Raw genomic sequence first — 25,030 nt, forward strand, 5'->3', positions numbered from 1 at the left:
ATACAGACGCATTCAATACAATGGACATTTCTTTCGATAAATTCCAAACGGTGTAATAATAAGTCAAACGACACGTAATAATCGACAACGTTACTCATGTAGAAATGTCAATGGTAGGACGAGAAATCGTACGATCGTTCACGTTATGTATTGTAAAAATGGAGCGGCACACTCATGAGAAATACCCGCTCTCTTACAAGCCCTCAAAAATAATATACAGTTTATATATCTTAAATCACGTCACTTGTATCTTAGTATTTGTATACATTTACTATTTCGTCGAAGCAAAATAGAGAAACCACGTACGAGAATGAGTAACACAATGATAAAAAAGTAAAACGAAACACCATGCAAATACAAAAGCCAAATAGGTGAATCAAAACGTAATGAAAAGAGATATAATGAGAGAACAAAAAATAACAACGTAACAACATACGATTCACTCATACAATCAAACAATACCGACTGTGAACAGAATAAGAGAAATAAATAGAGAAAAATCATACGATATTTTGCGTATGATATCGTACGTTCGCTTCGCAATCAAGTGATTCGGCTTCTATAGATGTTTCATCATAATATACACATATATATCTGTTTTGCAGTTTGCTTACAATAACTGGTCATACGTTTTCAGCGAATTGCTATCGGCAATGGCTAATATTTTGCCTCTTTTTTCATACACAGAATGTAGAGAAAAAAAAAATGAGGCTACAAATCAATAGCAAGCACAAACAAAAAATTGTGTACGAAAACCATATTTGGTGAATGAACAACGGCAGTTTTTTTTTCGTTTTGTCGAACATTCGCATATTCGTTCAATGCTGACGCTAAATCCTATGCTCTATCGCAATGGTAGCTAAGTCATCATTTCGCATATTCATATCGGATGACTTTGTATTTGATCCCGTTAGATGGATGATGTGTTTGATTACCCTGGTCACCATATATTGCACACACAACATTCGTTTAATGCTTAAATAAAATGTTCGTTGTTTTTTATCTTTTCGGTATAACATTGTGGATTTGATATGGCCTGTGTGCTCGGTTTTGTTGTTTGGTGCCACAGCACATCAAAAATTCTTTGGAACACTCTGTTTTCTCATCGTATTCTCTCGGTCGGTTGAACGGTCGGTCTATTCTATGTGCATGTGCTTCTGCATGTGTCTGTGCACAAGCATGCTGTTCGCATTTATTTCTCCCTCTCATTCGATTCACGCGTCTGCATTTGTATTGGTGGATTTTCACATACCATTTCTCTATACACAATATAAACGAGTGCCGTAAACACGCGCGCGCTCTCGTTCTCTTGCTGGATGTGTTTTTTTGCCTTACTGTGCTGCTGCTACTGCTGCTAGTGGTGCTGCTGCCTTCAATATACACATACCACGAGTTATATGTGTTCAGTTGGTTTCTTCGAGTGTAGCATGTCACACCTCTCTCAGTCTTAACGCTCATTGAATGCATTAAACGATATCCAGTTGTTTAAGTGCACAGGCGATCAAAAATAGTCGTAATTTTCAAGTGCGGGTGATAACATTCACAGTGCGTATCGCACACAATAGAAATAACAACAACAACAACAAAAGAATACCAACAAAAACCACTTCTATTGAAATCAGTAGTCCGCCAGAAAAAAGAGCATCAATTCATTGAGCGAAAATCGGTTTTGAGACTCAGTGTTTCGTTTACGAGCGTAAATGTTTTTTTCTTCACTGAGTTCCATTCGTTGCGTTATCATCATCGAGTGTGTATGTTAAAGAACAGCAAGTGTGAAAGCAAAAAAAAAATACCATCATTTTAACATTAAACGGACCATATATAGTGCAATAAATCACTCGAAAACCAATAACCAAGGATAATAAAAACAGAGTAAACATTATAAATCACAAATTACAGTATCAATCGCTCGCAGGATTTACGAAATAGAAGAAAATTCTTAAGCATAACAGAAGAAGAAAACAAACACACGGAAAAGCGAACAAGCAAGAAAAGAAAGTTTGATGTGTAAATTCATAAATATTTTCTATGCATTCCGAAGGATTGTAGATTTTAATATCCGATAAATATGTCGCAAATATTTCAATAGAGATTCTGAATGCTGTGATAAGAGAGATACAGAAAAAAAGAGAAAATAGTCGTTATAGTCGTCGTCATCATCGTCATCATCACCAACATCATCAGCAGCTACCACTTCGTCGTCATCGTTGACTGTGCAAACAATGAACAACATTTAAAAGTATAAAAAGAAATACTAGAGTGAAAATTGTGTGTGTACGCGTTATAAAACGAAAGTGTGATTTTTCATTCGTAACGAGGGTTTCAATGTGCATTGAAATGTCATTGAAATGAATAAAAATCCAGCCAATTGGTGAAATACAAAACTCTGCATCACTTTGTTATCGATCTCATTGTGTGCACTGTGTATGCATGCGTATGTGAAAAAAAAATCAAGCGAAATAGTTTTAACCCAAATAAAAGTTCAATGCGAAAAATAGACAATACACGACAAAAATTCGAATCGTTCGGTATTCGGAAAACAAATGCTTTTGCATGAGAACGTTGCAAACAATTAAAATCTATTAAATCGATAACATCGGGTCGACAATTCTCATGTGTATGCCAAGTAAACAGAACATTTTGTAAACAGTATTATATTGGCAGTTGAGATTTGAAGCAAAAAAAATAAAAAAATAAAAAATCGACTAATAAAAGGCGTCAGAACCAATCGGTCAATATTGGTTTTTGTGTGTCTGTTCGAGTGGGTACAATAGCCGAACACAGGCTGCATCAGGCCAAAGGATTGATTTGGTGTGAATGAACAAAAGGAACAACGTCATTTGCAGAATTTCTATCAATGATTTATTAAATAATTGAGATTGACGACGATTCAACCAAATCACAGACACCAATAGATAATAATTTGTTCAATCAATTCAATAGATAGAGAGAGAAAACTCTCAATTAAAGCGGGGGCCAATAAAATAATGTCGCCGAAGGTCGACACATCAAATCATTTCGGATTCCTTTAATTACGGTTTCATTTTATCTACATCTACAATATATATTGTTAACCCTGCGCAATATTGGCAAATATTAACACCGACAACAATAGATATCGAATCACACGCGCGTTTTTGGCCATAAAATTTATCTGCGGTATTAATATTTTTGATAGAGAAAACGTTTTAACGTAAATACCTAATCGTAGAACATTGTTGTTATTGTCGTTGTCATCATCAGCATCATTGTCAATGATAGTATGACAGCATCTGCGAATTACATGACAAAAACAATACGCATCAAATAATACACGCAAGTCTAAATTCGGAGAAAAATAAATACACGAAATCTCATGCAAAATCAAATAAAAGCCACGAGATAGTTAGACAAAAAGTCACATTTATTTGCACATCAACGACAACAAGCACATACAAATCCACCAAATTGTCGTCGCTATCATTGTCGACGGATTTTCGAATCGATGTATAAAATGTATGAAACTTTACCTACCGCTTGCCAGTGCTGAATACGCTACATCCCAGTGTGAATCGTTTTCGCTTAGGAGTTTGTGATTATTTTATTTATTCACTCTCTTTCACTATTCTCAATCACAACGCTCTCAATCACAAAGGCCGCTGAGCACCCAGTGTTTTTCGCGTATATATGTGTGGCTGTGTGGCATAAATGCGAACATAAACAGAAATTAATTCAGTGTTTTATGTGTTTTAGTATATTTTATTTTGTTAGTTGGTTGCCGCTGCAACTTTTCTTTCGGGCCACAAACTTAAACTTAATTGAAGAGAGTGTGAGAGTGAGATGCGAAGCGAATACTTTTTGAAACAGAGAAATGTAACATCGTGAAAAACCGAAAACATTCATTAGATGTGTACATGACGTTGAATACCAAATGAATATGCTTGTTACATTAAAAGTTAATACATAGCAAGAATATACATGATCTACAACAAGCAACAACAATTTATCATCGCATAATTAATACCATCGACATATATATACATATAAATGAAGTATTCAGTGCATCGGCAAATATTAAACATTATATAATTTAAAGCGATTTATTTTTAAAAAAGAAATCAAATAAAATACCATACACAAGAGACTCAGAGAGACAGAGAAACATAAAGATATAAAAAGGCAAGAACAACCATTAGCATCATCAGCAGTAACAAACATAACAAAATTACGTGTGTGTAAATCGATACATTTCTTGTCTCAATCATCTCAACACAATCCAACCACTGATAGTCTTATTTATTTATTTAACTTATTTATTTATTTGGTTAGCAAATATAGTTGGGTATTTTTTGAAGTGTGCATCGTCGATGTTTTGAACATTTTGTACAAATGCATTTGGAAAACACCGTGTTTTATGTCAACACATACGATAAATGAAATTAGTGTGATTGTTATTTGGGGAGGGTTCATTTCCGAAATACACATTTCGCTTGAGAAATCGCATTGATATATATATCGTATACATATGTACAAAGTTGCAATACCAACAACAACAACAACAACATCTGAGAAAATACTGAAAATTCAATTTATACGGAATAAAAACGGAAAATTGAGTTAAATAAAATGAACTAAATGCACAACAACTTATTCGAGTATTGGGAACTGAAACTGAAACTGCAAACTGAAAGTTAAGCCAAAAGTGTACAAACTAATAGAATAACCATCAATTGAGTATTAAGAGTGCAGTGTAGGGTGGAAGCATCTCTCACCGTGAAGAGTGTTAAATAAATTATCGGCTTCGATACGCTTATGGTATAGTGTGCAAAGGCAAACAAGAGCAAAACCGAAGGGTTCGCACCATTTTCTTATTCCTCCGCAATTTGTTCACGATTGATTCGGCCACAATATACCCGTAACATATTCAACTTGAAAACATGTGGTCAAATTTGTTAGCCAATTTCATGCCAAAATCGGGATATCGTTTAGTTTTAGTTGTTGTTTATTATTTAGTGTTTACTTTAAGTGTGTGTTATAGTGAAAATGTTACATCAAATGCAGTTATACCAAATGTTTCAAAGTCGGTCAACACCAGTGCAATCACAATGCAATGGCCAACAACAGCGGCCACTGCGGCAGCAGCAGCAGAAAAAGTAGAAACAACAACAACAACAACAATCAATGCTGAATCCACAAGCGGGATACCACCCGCAAAAATTGAATCGCCACTGTTAAAGAGATTGACAACGATAAGACCAAATGTTGCGACAAACAGTGCAAGTAGCAGCAGTACAAATGGGTATCATTCAAAGAACACAAGCACCACTTTGAATGCAGAAAAAGAGAACAGTAGGAATGTAAGACCAAAGCCAAAGCAGACTACGACGTTGCAACAGCAGAAGCAGCAGCAGCAACAACAACAACAGCAACAATCGTCACAACATAAAGTATTATCATGGCCGTCAAAACCAGGCGGAACATATTTAATCGAAGGTGATTTTCAATATAATTCTCGTTACGTCTTTATCTTTTTATCTTTTCTCTACTCTCTTTATTATATTTTATTTTATTCTATTTTCCTTTGCTCATCACGGTGTGTTCCCTATTTATTATCTGCACTTGTCGACTTCTCAACGTTTGTGCTGGCACAGTTGACGCTTGTTCTATTTTTATCATTTTCATCATAAAGATAATATGCGATACATTTTGTATATATGTGTGTGGGCTTATACGTCTCGTGCCTACTTATACTCTATCGCCATTCTATATCTATATCGATCATGTGTGACGTCGATATGAAAAAAGGAGGCTCGAACACCAGTTGTTGTATAACGCCAAGTGGCTATTTATTATGATATTTTCTTCGTTTAATTTCTGCTTCTATTTCAGTTTTGTTTGTCGTCTGCTCTTTGTAAGCTATTATTTTTTGCTCTCAGTCTTTTGTTTTTCTCATTCACCGTTGTCGTTGACGTGGACGTCGTCGTCGTTGTCGTCGCCTTCGTTGATTTTTCGTTCGTTTTAATAACAATAACTTATCGTTTCGAAGTTCAATTTTTGTGATTGCTTACGGCGCGCCAAATGAAATGGATTGTGAACAAAAGGTTTGACGGGAAGCAATTCTTCAAAAACACAAGCGAACAAATGTCAAACGATTTGAAAAGACGACGAAAAATAATAAAAAGAACAACCCACCGAAAGCGCAACGATATGAAATACGATACAGTAGACATAAAATTCCTAATGGATTCGAAAATTTTCTCTTTGTACTTATTCGAATTTCGGTGTGCACCGTATGTATCCTTGGGGTCGTGTTTTTCTCGGGTGTGCATACATTTCTCATTCTCCTTTGTTATTCTATATGTGTTTTTTTTTGCTCCTTTTCGGTGTGTTTTTCTTTTCACTTGGTCGCTCGTGTCGCCTTGCCGTCAACGTAACAAAGTTTTTCGGTAAGCAAAGTGCGCAATTTTCCAACAAACAAATATGACGAAGGAAAACAAAACGACGACAAACGAGAGCAAAACAACGAAATATAGAAAGAAAGAAGAAAGCGAAAAAAAGAGAGTGCAGATAAAAATATGTGCTTTGTTTTTGGCTCGTGATCCGATATTTTGATCTGACGCTACTTAAAAACTCCTTCGCCTCAGCCCGTGTCGACAGTAACTCGTGCGTATGCTTTTTCAAAGGAAAAAAAAAGTGAAAAGAAGAAAAATAGGAGGAGAACAAAAACAATCTCCCTACATTTTGCGAGAATGGTATTTTCTTTAACTCTTGTGACCGTACATATATTTTAAGTTTCAACACCCATACGTAATTTTAATATCGAAAAAGAATTTGGAAAAGAGCTTACAAATGCCAAAGCCATCCGAACGCATACTTCTATGGAGACCGTACTTTTGAGAAGAGAGAGAGAGAGAAAGAAAAAAAGAAAATAATCGGGATGTTTTTCTTTTCTATTCCAAAATTTGCGCACGATTTTGCATTCGAAAGGCAGTTTTTTTTATAGATTTTTGCCGACTATAAAAATCTACATGTACAAACTAAAAGATGAAATCGGGAAATGGATATTGTCGAAATCGTAACGACTATTGCCCATAAAAATTGAAATTGTAAGCATTTTTCTCTTTCAGAACTCATGACTAAAGAGAATGAACGAAGCGAAAACGATTTTATTTCCATTTCTTATGCGCGCATACCATTTAAGTGTGTTCTCTCGCTATGTTTTTTTTTTCACTTTTTTCATTGGCAAATAGCACCAATATCGATGCCTTTTATATGGATATTTGCCTTTGCATCGAAGTAAAGCACCCCCGATAAGATTTGCCGTTTGACGTATCATATGTTCAGATGTACAAGTATGCAGCGAAGAAAAAAACGACTAACGAAAAAATGGCTAAGAAAAATAAATGAGCTTCTTTATCCGACGGTTTTTTTTGTGCTTGAACAAATTCCAATGGCTTTGGTCTCTTCATTTCCAATTTGGATTTCTTTTCGATTAAATTACCAAATCGTCTCAAATTCATTCAGCAATCCAAATGTATCTATCGAAGCGAACGATAGCAGGCATCTTCCCACTTTTTTCTCCATTTTATTTACTTTTTTTTCATAGCAAATTGTTTTTTTTCTCGCTCATTTTTTTCGCCATACGACAGTACAATGTCAAAATTCGCCATTCTTTACTATTCAATAAACGATGCATATGCCCGGAAGACTGTAGGAATTAAGAATTTATATATGTTTGTTTTAACTGTGAACAAAATAGCAAACAATTGTGTTTATAAAAATCGGCCGTAATCGTTTTGAGATGGCTGGGTAATCACGGATTTTTCCAGTTCCTCTCTCTCTCTTTCTTTCTCCCTCAATCGATGTGGGCGATGAAAATCTGTTGTTGCATACTGTTTACCTAATTTTGGTTCAAACATAATGTTCATGTGACCGCATGGTTACAGAATGCCTTTAAAAAAATCCGAAAAAGGAAAACAAAAATGATGAAATTATGTGCCTCATTCCAATTGAACTAGGGACGATAGAGAAAAAAGTATAAACGTTTATCGAGCAAAATGGCAAAATTCAATGAAATTCTTTGGGGATTTTTTTTTATTCACGCAACAAAAAAAATGCGCATATCAACCATTGAATCAAGGCCAAAAAATGCGGTACATATAATAATATCAAATTTGATGACTAAATTGTTTCGGGTTTTTTTTTTTATTTTCTCTAGTTATATTTAGAATTCAGTTTCTATTTTCTGGTGCCACAATCATGCACAAATAATATGCTGATTTGTTCGTTTGGCCTCCCTGGCAACGAAATGATCTGATTTCTCTGTATCAAAAAACACACTGAATATAAAATAAAGTCGTACAGGGAGCATAAGGAGAGAGAGAAAAAATAATGTCGAGCCGACAATTACTCCAGGCATAAAAAAAGAAACGAGCAATATACGTAGCAAATCAAATCAGTGCGCACGAAAGATCCAAGGGAGATCCAACGATACACACGCAGACATATATACCAACACATCAGAATTGCGCTTAATTTAAAATCAATTGACGAATTACGAGTCTATTTTTCATCGTTTCGCTTGCTCTTCAATATAATATACTACACAGCAAATAAGCGACAATTGATTTATTTTAACGAACTTCAAATAACTTTCAATAAAATATTCTCGCTTTTTTTTCTCTTCTCATTTGATCTTTCTCTTTCTGCAATGCATAAAAACCAATTTTTTCCATGTCGCTACTATGAATGAATGATTGCCCTCGGAATGTTCAACTTTGTCCGTATTTGAAAAGTAAAACTTTTGTTCTATTCTTTCGAACCACACCGAATTCCGATGGCCACAATAAGAAGGAAAATAGCTCATCTTTTATTCTCTAGATGCTTTAAATGTTATCTGATTTGATGTAATGGACAAGTGATGAAGCAAAAAAAAAACGTAGACGAAGTTTAAATGTGTCTATGAATTGAACTCATTTGAATGATTGATTGATTGATGGCAATAGATTCAATGATGCTTCTTGAATATCTCAATGGGGTTTCTGCTGCCTCAATTACATGCTCGAAATCTCCTTCGGCACACACACACATTCACACAATGATTTCAAAATTTGAATTTTATCAGTTATACGTTTATGCAATGGCTATGAAAATGGAAATGAATTTGCGATTAATGCGAATTTAAGCCATTTGTGGGGACATTTTATTTGCCATAAAATCGTCGGTCGCACGTTTCTCGAGTTTAATTTTACGTTTACCGTCTGGTGGACACGTACTTAATAGCATTTGCAAATGAATCGATTTGACTTTTGGGAAGTTTTACGAAAGGTTTCAAATAGGTAATTTCAGCGGAAAAGTATGCGTGTTTGTATATGTGCGTTGTCATTCCAACATTTACTGCATATTTAGGAGCACAGCGTAAAATGCATGGCGCTTAATGCCGAAATAAAACCGCATCAGTGGTTCTGCTTTAGTTGTAACCATTGTTCTATGGTTGCCATTGCATCGCATTGCTGCTTCTGCTGCTCGAAAGCATCCAATCAAAGTCACAATAGAACATTTTTATTACAAGTGCACGCTTAATCCGTACAATATGAAAATTTAACTAAACCAAATTCACCTATCCGTCTCTATCATATTCGTGTGCATCATATGATTGGTGTCGACTGATTTAAATTACAAAAGAACCCATTTGGAAGGCAAAACGAAAGAAATCACAAGTGAGAAATTTGACGAGCACGAACGAAAAATGGTTTTGTCTGATTTGAATTTAAATACCGTAATATATAGACAAAATAACAGAGAACGACATTGGAGAAAGAGCCATTTTCTCTCTCTCTCTCTCTCTCTCTCTCTCTCTCTCTCTCCGTGTTCCGTAGACAATATTTTAACGTGACATCTATTGTGTCGTTTTGTGGCCGTCTAGATTAAAATACACGTTAAGCCAGTGCGTTACATGGAAATTACAAATCGTACGAGTGAGTTTATCTCGTGCTCGCAATTTTTTTTTACAAGCTTATTTTGTCTCATGTTTAGAATCAAATTTCGCAAAGGCAAGCAGAAAAACCGAAAACGGTACACATGTGTATAAATAACAACACAGAGACAAATACATGCATGCAATTTTCGTTTGTTTGTGTTTTAACAAAATAAATTGTTTTCGCTTGGTGTGTGCCGTGCACGTCTTACATGTGAACTGAAATTGTAAGCCAAAGACATATAGTTGACTTATACATTGTCTGGCATGAAATTACATTACGTATATATATATTTAGTATATTTACGTCTATGCCATATTATTCGCCTTCAGTTATAAACATTGATAAATTTCTATATGCCAGCATTAATATGTATATTTTTGGATTTTCCAAACAATGTCAACGCTTGAATTCCGATTTGTTTTGATTTGGTTCAGATATCATGGTTTAGCAACGAACTAAAAACCGTGTACCTCAATGTTTAATCTTTGCAGTTTACACGAGCGAAAAAAGCTGAAATAAAAAAAAAAAAAATTAAGGACAACGGCTTTACCTTTTGTAATGGTAATAAACGCCAGGAAAAGGCAAAATATTTACACGACAATTTAAAAAAAAACGGGCCATTTTGGTTGGGCAAAACAGCGAAAGATATCACATGTGAAGTAAATTGGATAGGGCAAGATTAACTTGTTTGCATGTTATGCGCGCACAGAATTTACTTCGTTGACGCATTTAATGTAGAAGCAAAATCCTGTACACCTGGCTCGTCACTCTATATATTTAAAATTCTGGTTACTGTTTTATTCACTTCTTCTTTATTCTTCTTCTGCTATTGTACCAAATTTTAAGCGATACCATTGTCATTCGCTCGTGCTCACTCTCCTTTTTTTGCAAACAGATCTAATAACAAATTGCATAAATATTTTTTTGGAAACATACCAAATAGGCTGTAAGCACAATAGAATTGGACAAAAAAAGGTTTTAATTTACCCTTTTGTTTGAATGATGATAAGCGAGATTTTATGGTTGTGCCCAAAAGAATGTTGGAAAATACTTTTGTTTTTCTCAAAACGTGTCCTTTTTTCCTCTTTTTCGAGTGTGTTTGGAATGACTAATTAATTTGCATTCTTTTCACATTATTTTTTTCGCTGTTTTGTTTTTTTCTTGTTTTTCTTAGAGTATGAGCAAAGCATCAATTTGCGTCAATTTTGTCGTATATGGAAAATGAAAAAAAAAATGGTGCTTTTGTTGGCCTCTCACGCACATAATTTGACGTAAAACCCGAGTGAACACAAAAACGCTTTTCCACGTAAAATCAAAAATAGCAAAGTCATTATTCAATTTGACAACAATTTAAAAATAGAAAAAAAGAAAACAACACGAACTGCACAAATAAAATGAGAACGAATAAAATTTTCGCAAATTGATTTCAGAATCCGATGATGTGCAAATTTCAATGGGGCAATCAATGTACGTATTTAACAAAGAGTGCGATAGAGCGAAATAGAGAGATGTAGAGAGGTGGAAAACACCGTTTACTTCTAAAGTAGGAAATATCCGAAGTAATAACATCATTACTTAAAACAAATTGAGTGTTATGGATGCTATCATTTAGCCAATTAGTCATAATATTGTTTTTGTTCCGTTTTTTGTTTGCTTCATATTTTATTTTCAAATGGCAAAATATACTGTTTTTGGCGAATTCATGTTGTTTATTATTTTTAAGCTCTTCGGCATCACCGCCGCCCCTAGAGCAAATGAAAAACAACAGTACTGCGCAACATTTGAATTTATTTTTTGTATTTATTTAGATGTTGGCAAAATAGTACCTATTGTTGATGTATTATGTTGTGTCGTTACGTGGCGCTTATTTTCAACGGCGCAATTTAATGGTGCAAAAAATAAATTAAATGAACAGATGTGGGATGAAAATCCACTTTGATCGATATATTGTACTTACCTGCACACATACAAAAAGTGCTAAGCAGTGTGAGATAGAACAGCGTGTAATTTGTGTGGAGCGTTTGCTGCATAGAACTCATTATGCATTTTATTATTTATTGACGAACGATGTCGCCTCGCTGAATCCTGAATGTAGGCAAATTGGATGGTGTGATTTTTTGCCAATGTTGGTGAAATTCCGTGCACGATTTAATGAATGACCGCCTGAAATGACAAAGCAGTTCATAAAAGATGATAAGTGCCAATCGCCACACAGTATACACTTTGAAAACACGTTGAAAATAGATTCGCATATACTGTCTTTCTGATTCATTCCTATACGTATGATTGATGTATGCGGTCAAGTAAGCGAATAATAAAACGGAATTATTAGACAATAAATTCAATCTAATAACAATAAGTCACCATTTAACGGTCTTGATTTTTATGCATGATATATGGCTTCAATGCATCTCTTTTCTCGCTCTTTTTCTTCTCGTTCTCATTTTTACGATTTTATTTTCGTTGACATCGTTAGAAACAGAGAAAAGTGTAAAAAGAGCTCATAGTTTTGACACCAAAAAAAAATCATTCGCCGCACGAAGCACGTTTTCTTTTAATTTTTGGGCCAATACAAAAGCCATCAAAAACTTTATGCGAAACCATAAATTTCGATCATGAGCGCCACTCACACTGATGATGATTACGATGATGAAGTTGCCAATGCATGTGTGCGACACACACGGCCTCCGCATAATTCGATCAAACGCACCAAAAACAATTTTATGTTTTATATTTCGTTCACGTATTTTCATGAGTATTTGGGGGAGTGAAAAGCTAAAGTGTTTATGATAAAAAGTTATGCATTAATATGTGAAGAGGGCTTTCGTTTCATTTTTATTTGCAAACCAAACAACCAAATACAAAACCACAAAAATTCATACGATAATTCCATTTGGTCCAATAAAAGTTCACCTTTTTTTTTAACGGTAACAGCAGACAAAACCAATAGAAAATATAAATCGAATTTACATCAAACTGTTTTTTTTTCATTGGATTTATTTTAAAATTGATTCAAAAAGCAACGGGGTATATTTTCACACTTTTTCTCATCGTGCTTTTTGTTTTGTTTCTCTTTTCGTCTCTCGTTCTGCATTGTTCTAGATAAATTGCAAAAATTGGATCCAGTTCCGTGCAACGACCATAAGTTCCAATGCGGCGACGGTTCCTGCATACATATATCCTTCGTTTGTGATGGAGAGCCCGGTAAGAATGTGTTTATTTTTTTTCTCTACGGTTTTTTTCTCTCTCGAGTTTCAGCACCTATAAAAATATTTTGCTTTTGTTCATTCATAGATTGCCAAGATCAATCGGACGAAAATCCTAAAGAGTGCCGTATAAAAGGTATGCTATGCTGCGTATTTTATTTTCTTCAGTTTCTCTGTCCCATTCCAAATGTTTGACCTAAATCAACAAAAACATATTGTGGAATGTGTTTTTTTCTCTCGGCCTGTGCACTTTCGGATGTTTGTTTACGGTTGTTGTTTTTCGTTTTTTTTTTGCGCTTTTGCAAAACCGCAGGACATTTTCACATCGTTTGTTAAATGAAATGTAAGCTCTAAAAAACAGAGCCGTTAAAAATACAAAGTAAACATGCAGTGGGTAAGAGACTAGGTAAGAGAGACCATGTTCATTTCCAAGAAGGTGTCTTGCTTCGAATATTATTTACAATGTTGATATCTAAATGACTAACATCAATATAAAAAAAATATATATAAAATTCACTATAGATAATGTAAAACGGCACTCTATTTTGATTTCTGAACCGCGACGCATGATAAAAAAATGTTTAACGATAAAATTTGTTCGCGTAATAATAATGATGGTGTTAATGGCATTGATAAAATTTCTTAATTATTATGTGCGCGATCTCTGCTCCTGGCATGCGTCATTGAACTTATAGAGAGAAGTTCACCAAAATATTCCGTCAATTTTCGGTGTATTCATTAACTAATTGGTTTTCATGTACTCGATGTAATAAAATCATACGATAGAACTCAACATGAATATAAAAGCAAGACATTATCAAACATGACTCCATCTAACATGACACACAGATAAATTAACGAAGAAAAAATGCTTTTTAATTAGATGTTTTACGTTACTCAAACATGCCAAAGTGAATCTCTAACATTTCGATCAATTGTTATGTGCTTATATCCAACAAATTCTCCAACATTTCATCTATTTTAATAATAGCATGTAGCGAGATAGTACTATGGCACATTGAACGCCTTCTCTTGGGATCTTCCCAGCGGAAAAATTATATTAAAATTAATTTGTGCAATTTTTGCGTTGCAAAAATGAAGGGAAATCAATTTAGAAAAGAGGTCGTTGTTTAAGCTAAACTGCATAAAAGGAATCATGCATCTACGCGTTTGACTCAGATAGAATCTAGCACGATACTTACTTGAAAATGGAAAATAAACGGAAACGCCGAGCATGGGAAAATCAACGAAACGAAAGCGAAAATGATGAAAGCATCAAACGATAGTCATGCTCTCTGGTTAAATTATTTTAATTTATAAAGATTTTTCAGTGTAAAGACCATCATATCCATCGTAATACACGTAAGACGCGCATTGAAGCAGTAGCATTATAATTTATTCAGCGCGTACGTGGCAGCATAACTCGTGGTGTTTAGTTAAATTCAATTAAAAGCGCTCAATCGCAACCATATACAATACCGTCATTCCGTTGAATATATGGGATTCAGTGGTGTTGCTACCGAGTATCAGTACGGGCGCATTGCTGCCATACAAAGTAAAATAACCAACGAGCTATGTTTTCATCATCGTTATCGTTATCATTATTAAAGAAACATTACTGATTCCATTTCAAAGAAAATTCAAAACAATTTTAACATAATAGAGAGACAATTTGCACTGTCGTCGAATGTGATCAAGGCACGCAGTAGCAATTAGAATGTTAGATTGTTTTAAGAGAAGAAGAATAAGAAAAAAGTCAATGGGGAAAAAAATGTTGCAACAAGCTTACTCTCTTCACCAGGCGAAATTGCCATCAAGGCAGATGCTTCATTACGAATAAACGAGTTTCATCTTTTATGTAGTAGAGTTGTGTTAGCTGTGGCAAACAGTTTGTCGAGCTACTTATGTATCAGCCGATAAAGACAAAAACCACTTACCATTGACATTGTTACACAATTGTCTTTCTTACTCTCGTGCCACTCTTCGACGCGAACGTACAATGTTTCAATGAAAAATGTTAATTTATTGCAGATATTTTTCAGCATCGATCCTTGCCCCACGCACAGACACACATTTTCGTATTGGTTTATTAGTATAATGCCGAAAGCATTGTCTAAAGTACGCGTCCTCTCTCTCTCTCCCTCTCAATTCCATGCAATATTCTTCGTGACACAAATTAAGAGCATGACATAGTCAGAGACGTCGGTATGTAGTATGAGCACTTTGAAATGAAATGTGTTTGTTTAGTATTTTGAGTACACTACGGCTTGAAAGATATTGACTGTGTGTGTATGCGCTTGGGTGCGCACATCGAGTATAGAGTGACACATAATATTAAAAGTGTTGATAATGCATGAGTTGCTTCGATAATTGATAATGCAATGTCATCGTCTTGTATGTAATATCAACATCAAACTTATATGAGCGAGCAACACATTCCCAACCTTCATTTAATACATGTCCTTTTCCTCTACAGACTTTTACCCATGTTCACGATGATGGTTTTGCAGTGGAATGTCAACGATACTTCGCAAATATGGTTTAACAAAGTTGAGAGAGCGATAAGAGCCCATTGTTCGTTCCATCAATGCATCGTACTTTACAAAAACCCATAAAAATAAACATGCTCAGTTTTAATTGTGACACAAAGAATATAACGCTTTTATAATCATTTAAATTTCATTAATTCCACTTGGTGGCAGACGATTGATAATGTTTTCCACATTAATCCCTTTTGCGGGAGACTACAATCCCACACCATAACCGTTCGATTTTTCCTCTCAATTCGTCATACATTTTGGGTGAATGTTTAAAACAAAAAAAAAATGTTCGTTTTGGGTTGGAGAAAAATATAAAAGATTTTTTCAAACGGAACATTTTTGGAGACGGGGAAGCGTTTTATTACTGATTTTTCGTTGCAATTTACGTTCGAATAAATCGAACAACAATATTTCGGTAAAATGCTGACAGACGGTCGTTGAAAACGATTTGCTGTAAATTTATTACGGTATATAAGGCACACAATCTTTAACACAAAGCGAAACCAATACAAAAGTTATATCTCGTGATGTTTCATGTTAAACGTCTATCGGTCGCTATCGCTAGTGCTCTTTTTCTCACTACAATATACGCGCTCAACACATGTAATTAAATTTCATTGGGTCGAGTATAGTCGATTTCACTCCAATAGCAACCATTCCACATCAATTTGTTGCAGTGTGTTTTCAATCGGAAGTTTGTTTTCTGTTCACAACACGCGTCCATTTAATATCGATTCGGGATGAAAGAAACGAGATTGTGCATTTGGACCCCATTGGTCCGTGTAACCGAGTATAAATACGAGCACTGATCATGGTCGAAGTCAATTCGATAACCGTCCGACTGTCGTGTTAAATGCAATAGATTTATCACTTTTCAAAATAAATCAAGTGCTAAAAACCAACGAGTGAAAAAGAGTGATGTTGTGACTTACGCTGTGCTTCTATTACAATTTGTAACGAACAAAAGTGAAAAAAAAAAAATTCGCATCCAATCGCAAATTAATTGGTTTTCTTCAGGCTTCTCAGGGTTGTTTGTCTGCACAAATATTTTGTCGCTAATTTCCAATCAACTTTCAAACGGAAATTTTGATTTCGTGCCAACTTTAAGGTCAGGTTCTATTTTTTTTTTCTGTGCCCATTTCAATCGTCTGGCCACATATTTCTACTCTCCACCTTCATCTCCTGTGAAGTTAACCAATTAAATTGTATAATATTTTGCGTTTCAATATTTTATATAATGACTTGTAATATATTTATAGAAAGTAAAAGTATAGCTATAAATGTCGCGTCGCACGAACTCATTCTGATTTAGAACACAGATTTCTGATTCTGTCTTTTTTTTTATGTTGACACTTATTAGATTAGACTATGTAAAAACGTTATATTTGTGTTTTGCTTGCATTTTGCAAATTGCGTCAGATATGTAGTTTGATTGAATGGACAGCTTGGCCTGCGATTACGATAATAATTGTGTGCGATCGTCTCGCCAAGTAGAATTCAAATGGCGACGCTTTACTTTATTTTCTAATGTCGATACTAATGGAAAAGATAACCAATTTAAAAACATTCCGATTAGCGATCAGTTTTTTTCTCTCGTGTTCCGTCACTTGTATTTCTTTTAATCTACATGTTGTTGTCGGGTGTAATAGCAAAAAAAAAACTTACTGTTAGAGAGATATTTACGATTCTTTGTACGATTCCATTCAGTATCGTCTAATTCTGAACATAGAATCGCTTGAGTCGTCAGTTTATAATTATATTGTACAACTGAAGTTGAAGTCTATTTACAGTCATTTGTGCTGCTCTTTGCAATAGTTAATTAGTTTTTGTGCTGGTGGGTTTGTGTGTTTGTCGGGAATAAAGGAAAAAAGAAACAATCTAAGGACAAAGAGAATTCACGAATAAAAAAAAAAAAAACAAACGAGCGCATTCGATAGAAAGTTCTGAGAAAAGTTGGTGATGATGAAATTAGTAGTTTTTGTTACCATAGTAATGGTGATTGGTGGTGGGTTCGTTGCCACAGTTGATGCGGTCGGAGGTAAGTTTGAAACTTGCAGCGCTCATAATTAGTAACGAAATCGAATTTTGCTTTTATGCATAGGTGTTAGTGTGTGTGTGCAGCGAATAATAATGGTTTTATATCCATCCTCCAACTTCCATTGCTCCCTTATCATGACAAAATTTTGCTACGTATCAGAGTGATCGTATGCAAATTTCTATAATTAGACATTCTATTCGCACAGCGAAACGAAATGGCAAAATATAAAGCTAAAAAAGATGCTAACAAATTGAAATTCACGCAAAATAATTCGATTTTAATCGCAGAACAATGAACTGAAAAGTTGAGAGTACGTACATATAATTTACCGAGTGTATCTGATTGAGTTATAGCCTGAAACTCAATCAAAATAATAATATCAATTAAATTTGTAACATTGAGGTCAATTTTGATGAAGCAATTTTTTCGCGCTATATATGAGCCAATAAACCGGGATTTTATTAATTTGATTGGAATATTCATTTTTTTCCGGTTTTCGCTTTGTAAATCAAGTGATGAAAAACAACAAATATAAAAATTTGCCAAACATGAAAAGTGCCAACAACCGACAAGCAAAAATATAATGAATTAATTTGATATTCCATTTTTTTTTGTGTTGCTTTTTTAAAAATAGAGATTGTTTTTTAATGAATAATTCAAATTCTCATTTTACAGATAAGCCATGTGATGCTGATAAATTTAAATGTAAAAATGGTCGATGTATTCTCCGACGATGGTTGTGCGATCGAGAAAATGATTGCTCTGATGGTTCGGACGAAGATCCTGAAGTGTGCAGTAAGTATGACATGTGATATGCATATGTTCAATGTACATTTGCAATTCCTATTTTGGCTACTGATTTCAACCAAGCCCCATACCCACTTATCAAATTCAATTACATTTTGTATTTATATTCGTTCTCGAGATCTGTCTATTATTATCGCTGCTAGTTTCATGATTTTATGTTTATGGCATTTTTCCATTCAAAGTATAATCGCATTTTCATCTTCTTCTCTCTGGCTCCTCCATTCATGTGTCACATGAAAACTGTGCTCGCCCCAATTTTTATTATTATTATTAGTGTTATTGTATGTATACATTTGTTGCACGCCGAAAATAGAAAAACAATTTTAAATTATTCAGGCGAATTGAATAAATTATGAATTAATCTGTGAAAATTTTGCAAACAAACTACATCATATCTGTTCTCTGTTTCTTTCTTGCTTTCTTTCAATTTTTCTATGTATTTATTTTGCTCGTTCTCTCGTTCCGGTTCCTGTTTCGATATGCATATCTCACCCGACGCCAAAACAGAAAAACATGTTTGCACGCCCGAAGAGTTTACATGCAAAAGTTCTGACGGTGAATGCATTCCCATGTCATGGGTGTGCGATGGAAATCCAGACTGTTCCAACGGATCCGACGAACAAACATGCAGTGAGTGTTGCATTGAAAACTTTTTCAAAGCAAGCTTTTCGAATATCTATATTATTTGCATTTACTCTTCACTCTTTGTACCATACACTTCGGTGTGTGAAAATCGAATTCATTTACGAAAACTTTTCTGTTGATTCTTATGCAGATCAAACTTGTCGTTCCGATGAATTTACTTGTGCAAACGGTCGATGTGTTCAGGTATGATATTTGCTTCAACTACCAATCTTTTGGATTATGTTCGGATTATTATTATTATGATTTGCATTAATTTATCAACATTTCGATTTTCTTTTCATGAAATTGTATAGTCGCGCTGGCGCTGCGATGCAGACGATGGTAAGTCTTTTAGCATTTATTTCGTTGTTCTTGTGATTGTTGATGTTTGAAAAGCGTGAATACATTTCCGCTGAATATTGAATTTCTGTGAATGTTGTGAATTTTTCATATCTCAGATTGTGGAGATGGAAGCGACGAATTGAACTGTCCAAAGAAACGATGCAAAGACGACGATTTCAAATGCGGCGATGGAACTTGTATTACACAGAAATGGGTTTGTGATATGGACCCCGACTGCCCTGACTCTTCTGATGAACGTGTACGATATTTATATACTTCCGTTTGATACATAAAAGCGTAATAACCGCATTAATATTTTTCATTGCAGAATTGCACATATACGCAACACATTTCATTGTCAATTTGCCCAGTAAACCATTATTTGTGCAACGATAGATTAACATGTATCGCAAGACAATGGCTTTGCGATGGGGGCATTGACTGTCCGAATGGGGACGACGAAAGTTTAGAGAATTGCCAAAATAAGACTTGCCGCGATGACCAATTCCAATGCAATGATTTGACATGCATTCCCGGGCATTTGATGTGCTCAGGTTTGGCCGAATGTCGTGATGGCAGCGACGAATTCAACTGCAGTAAGTTTGAAAATACTTGGAATTCTGTTTGAATTTGATCAAATCAATGGAGTTAACTTTCTTTCGCTCACACTCCCTCTCTTTCTCTTTTCACTCACCTTTCACTTGTGATCCATTTATTTTTTGTGGTTTATTTGATAAAACTTTGTTGTTTTTTGTTTTGTTACAGCCGCAGCGATAAGAAAATGCGACCGAGCAACCGAATTTGATTGTGGTGGTGGAATGTGCATACCAAATGCCAAAGTTTGTGACCAAAAAGTTGACTGTCCAGGGGGCCAGGATGAACCAAAAGACAAATGTTCAGTGAATGAATGTAAAATCAACAACGGAGGCTGTCAACACAAATGTGTTGATACACCAGTTGGATTTTATTGTGAATGCCGAAATGGGTGAGTGAAATCCAAACGAATAGTTTGCTATTTTGTGTTTGTTATTTTTGTTTAGCTATTGCTTTTCGCATTTGCCCCAGTGAAATTAAAACATGTGAGCAAAGCAATAAAAAAAACTTTTCATATATACACACACACACGTATATACAAACGCCCAAAAACCATGGATGCGCAGCTTGAATTTGAAAATACTTTACATTTGACCATTTTCTCGCCTTAACAGCTATGAGCTTCAAGAGAACACCACATGCGTTGACATTGATGAATGCAAAACTCCAGGAATATGCTCACAATTTTGTACCAACGAAATTGGTTCATATAAGGTAATTTGTTTTCTCTCTAGTTTCACATCTATTTTCTATCTATAATGTGCGTTACGTGTGCCAAAGAAAATAGCTAGGAAAAGTTTTTGCATTGATGAAAATAGTTGGATGATGGTGGATGAGTGCGAGTGTGTGTACATGTGCATACATTTTTTTCTCTCCAAAGATTTTAAACAAAGTGAAACAAAGTAAAAGCTTTTGAAATGTTTTCTCCTTGACTGTAGACCGTACTTTGTTACTTAGTTGGAATTTTTTTTTGCTCTATATTCTTATCGTTGTTATTTTCTTTTCTTTTCTTCTCTACATTTTGTGCTCAATATATTCGCAGTGCGAATGTGGAAAAGGGTACATGCGAGATCCAAGACATCACAATAAATGCAAAGCGACCGAAGGACATGCATCATTGTTATTTGCTCGTCGACATGACATACGAAAAATCTCATTGGAACACAATGAAATGACATCGATTGTGAACAATACAAAATCGGCCACGGCCCTAGATTATGTATTCAGAACGGGCATGGTATTCTGGAGCGATGTATCTGAACAACGGATTTATAAAGCGCCAATTGATGAAGGCAACGAAAGAATAGCGGTTGTTAAAGATTCAAAAGTAACGGCTGATGGTTTGGCCGTTGATTGGATTTATAATCATATTTATTATTCGGACACAAAGCGATGTGCAATCGATGTTACAAATTTCGATGGTACAATGACAAAAGAGCTAATCAAAGATGATATTGAAATACCGCGAGCATTAGCATTGGATCCAATTCGTGGTTTAATGTATTGGACCGATTGGGGGTCAAATCCGCGCATCGAACGTGCTGGCATGGATGGCACTCAACGACAAACTATTATCCAAAACAACATCAAATGGGCAAACGGGCTCACACTTGATTTGGTATTAAATCGTATTTATTGGGTCGATGCAAAATTAAATATCATTTCATCGTGCAATTATGATGGATCCGATCGACGTGTGATTTTATATTCGTCGGAATATTTGCGGCATCCGTTTTCAATAACAACATTTGAAGACTATGTTTATTGGACTGATTGGGATAAGGCAGCTGTTTTCAAAGCAAATAAATTCAATGGTAGCGACATTCAAGCAATCACCGCTATGCGAATGGTGAGTACCGTTTTTTTTGTTTGGATTATACGAAAAATCGCATCAATACAAAAAATATATTGGTATTTATATGTGAGTGATATGTCAAATTCTTTCTTCAGCTTCAACATCCAATGACCATCCATGTATATCATCCATACCGACAACCAGACGGTATTAATCATTGTTCTGCTGTTAATGGCCATTGTTCGCATTTGTGCTTGCCAGCACCACAAATACTGGCACGAAGTGCTAAAATCTCATGTGCTTGTCCAACTGGATTGAAACTTCTCGACGATTTACAAACATGCATCGAAGATGGTGAGAAAACATCCGATGGTGAGACACTTTGTCGAAAGATATTTGAATAGAAAGTGAATTAATCTTAATCTGTTTCGATTGTTTGCTTGTAGTTAAAGTAGGAAACAACCAATCAAGTCCGGAGCCATCATTGCCAAAATCAGCTGAAAATGATTCTGGCACAGTTGCTCTCGTTGCTATTGCCATTCTCACCGTGATATTAATCATTGCTAGTGTGGTGAGTTTTATCATATTTTATTCCACTGATTCCGATGAAATTGTATTTTGTGATTTATTACTTGTTTAGCTTTGTACATCATATAAGATTTTTTTATCTTTGTTGATGTATGACTTTTTTTTTGCTCATAAACAAACCACATCATTTTGGTTATAATTTGCAATACGTCATTTGATTTGATTTTTTTCATGATTTTATTCAGAAATTGTGTAACACCTCTCATTTGTGTGAATTTATTTTTTCTTTTGTTTTTTTTTTTTGGGAATAGCTTCTACTCTGGATTTATCGGTACTATGTTCAACATCGAACGCTGACGTCAATGAATTTCGATAATCCAGTTTATCGGAAAACCACTGAAGATCAATTCAGTCTCGAGAAGAATCTATCGACACGAGTGTACGCAAGTTCACTAGACGATGAGGTAAGCATTTAATAACGCGTCACTGCAATACAATTTTTTCATCATTTTATTGAAATTACTGTAATTTAATTACAATTTTATGTATATATACGTATAAATGTTGTATTATTTCTTATCTGTTACAGATACAAGAGCCTCTGAACAAAGAGCCACTCAATGACTTTTTGTAAATGTGAACGGATCAGGAATTCGAATAAAAAAAAACACATAAAAAATGTTTATCTCATTAATTTGTTGCAGTTGCAATGGAAATAAGTTGAAGAATCTCATTTTAAATTGCAAAAATCTACATTCGCTAAGACAAAATAACTAAAAAAAGAGAAAGATGAAGTGCTCATTAGAAATTAATGGATAAATTCCAACAAGAACAACCCAAAATAGAAAGAACCATAAATTCGTGCAAAATGTTTAGCATTAAAAATTTGTACATACTAGAATAGATTTATGACTAAGAATAACTAAGAAGATGAAATTATGTAAATCTTGAGTGTCCCCTCCCATTGAAATGTAGAAATTGAGATTTCGCATGTATAACAAAGTTCACAGTGTGTACGTGTGTGAACTAGCCAAATGAAGCATGATACAAATATTTGTTTCTCATTTAAATTCAATTCTCTTTTAGCAATGAGCAAAAGAGATGGAGTTGCCAAACCAAAGTTTCTGTATTTATATTAAATAGTATACGTATTTTTTCTCTCGATTAATTCAATTTGTGTTTTTATACATAAAAAAGAAGTATTCCGAAGAAAAGAAAAATATTTAGGCATTTTCATTTTTGGATTTTTTTTAAATTGATTCATTTTGTGAAATCCGTTTGAGTGAAGATTTACTTGTCTGTGGTTGATTTTTTTAAGCTTTTTTGTGCTATACTGTAAGTTTAATTGTTAAAATGAAATCGCTCAAAAGGATATATAAATAAATGTAAAACGTGAAAATTCTTACGGTGAAATGCTCAAAAGAAAGAAAAAAAATTCTTGTTTAATTCCATTTACTTGGCTCGCAAAGTTACCAAGTGAACAGAGAGATTTAATCAAGTACAAGCCAAATGAACGAACTATTGGGAACGGTCCTAGAATTTGATATGAAACAATGGGATACCTTACATAATATAAATATATACAAACTTATAGCATAACAAATAGCATGAAATGCCAAAATATTCACATTTAAATTCTACATAAAATATTTAATTACTCAATCAGCAACACTCAAAAATGTGTAGATCTTACTTAGACACAAAATACAAATTCTCATGGAACTGAATTTCAAAACATTGTTTGTTTTTTAGGTAAAATACAATTTATGAACTGCATGCAAAATAAATTCGGTTAAAACCATAGTCTTACAAAAACAAGAACATTATTATTATTATCTATATAAATATTAAAATATTGTATATTACTATTATTAAACTCTTATGGTTATATTTGGCCATAAAATAAACATGAAATTAGAATCAAAGTCAACATCTATTGCATTTTCATTTCATTTTACTTTTTCAAGTATGTGAAAGAGTCATCAAGTAAGTGCAGAGTTCACAAATAGGTAATACCGAAAATGTAAGTTATATATGATTTCTACTCAAATTTTATAGAAATGTAGCACCACCATACTAACACCGACTATTGGGCACTTTTTGTATGGCGGTGTTGTATTTCAATAAAATTTGAGTAGAAGCCTCACATTTATTCTCGAGCAATCATATGATAATTGTATTTGAGATTCGAATGTAAACGGAGCACATTTGGGAAAACCTTATATAATTATTTCGATTCCTGAAAATAATACTAGAAAATAAGTATTCTAGTTATTTATTCATTCATATGATGAGAAATAAAAAAATACATAGGGGAAGTGGGGGCAAACTGATACGCTTTTTTCGACTGAGAATATTATGGCCAAATGAAAAGATATTGGAAAACTTACCGTTTGAGAGTGGATTGAAAAGTGAAACTTTCTGGTTTCTGCATCATTAGATTTTTTTATGGTTGCTGTAGTTTGCGCCACGAGTCAAAAGTTTGAAGTGATAAATTTGCTTGGGGTGCTTGATCATATCAGCAGAAGAATTGAAGTAAATTAGTGTAAAATAAACGACATTTGAGAGCCGTCCTGTCAGAATCTATGAGGAATAAT

At 34.4% G+C, this 25,030-nt stretch overlaps 1 protein-coding gene across 1 annotated transcript; it reads left to right on the top strand.

Annotated features, from left to right (window-relative positions):
• Window positions 1–1,388: 1,388 nt before the first annotated feature.
• Window positions 1,389–23,105, top strand: LOC116344672 (low-density lipoprotein receptor-like). The gene is made up of 16 exons (XM_031773320.1): window positions 1,389–5,472; window positions 13,062–13,163; window positions 13,254–13,301; window positions 18,419–18,538; window positions 19,058–19,180; window positions 19,326–19,378; window positions 19,489–19,516; window positions 19,633–19,775; window positions 19,845–20,112; window positions 20,282–20,501; window positions 20,725–20,824; window positions 21,153–21,959; window positions 22,061–22,277; window positions 22,352–22,476; window positions 22,745–22,897; window positions 23,023–23,105. Exons 1-16 carry the CDS (start codon window positions 4,917–4,919, stop codon window positions 23,065–23,067), a joined length of 3,108 nt encoding a protein of 1,035 aa, XP_031629180.1. The 5' UTR covers window positions 1,389–4,916; the 3' UTR covers window positions 23,068–23,105.
• Window positions 23,106–25,030: the final 1,925 nt, after the last annotated feature.

This window comes from Contarinia nasturtii, unplaced genomic scaffold, assembly GCF_009176525.2.
Source record: "Contarinia nasturtii isolate CC-2019 unplaced genomic scaffold, AAFC_CNas_1.1 Cnas_scaffold_1101, whole genome shotgun sequence".
NCBI classification, from domain to species: domain Eukaryota; kingdom Metazoa; phylum Arthropoda; class Insecta; order Diptera; family Cecidomyiidae; genus Contarinia; species Contarinia nasturtii.

Bases quoted from the DNA above. Each gene is read 5' to 3' on its own strand.
- LOC116344672 (XM_031773320.1), top strand. From the start codon at position 4,917: ATGTGGTCAAATTTGTTAGCCAATTTCATGCCAAAATCGGGATATCGT. The intron at 13,164-13,253 runs GTAAGAATGTGT...GTTCATTCATAG, and splicing joins CGTTTGTGATGGAGAGCCCG to ATTGCCAAGATCAATCGGAC. The intron at 19,379-19,488 runs GTATGATATTTG...GAAATTGTATAG, and splicing joins CAAACGGTCGATGTGTTCAG to TCGCGCTGGCGCTGCGATGC.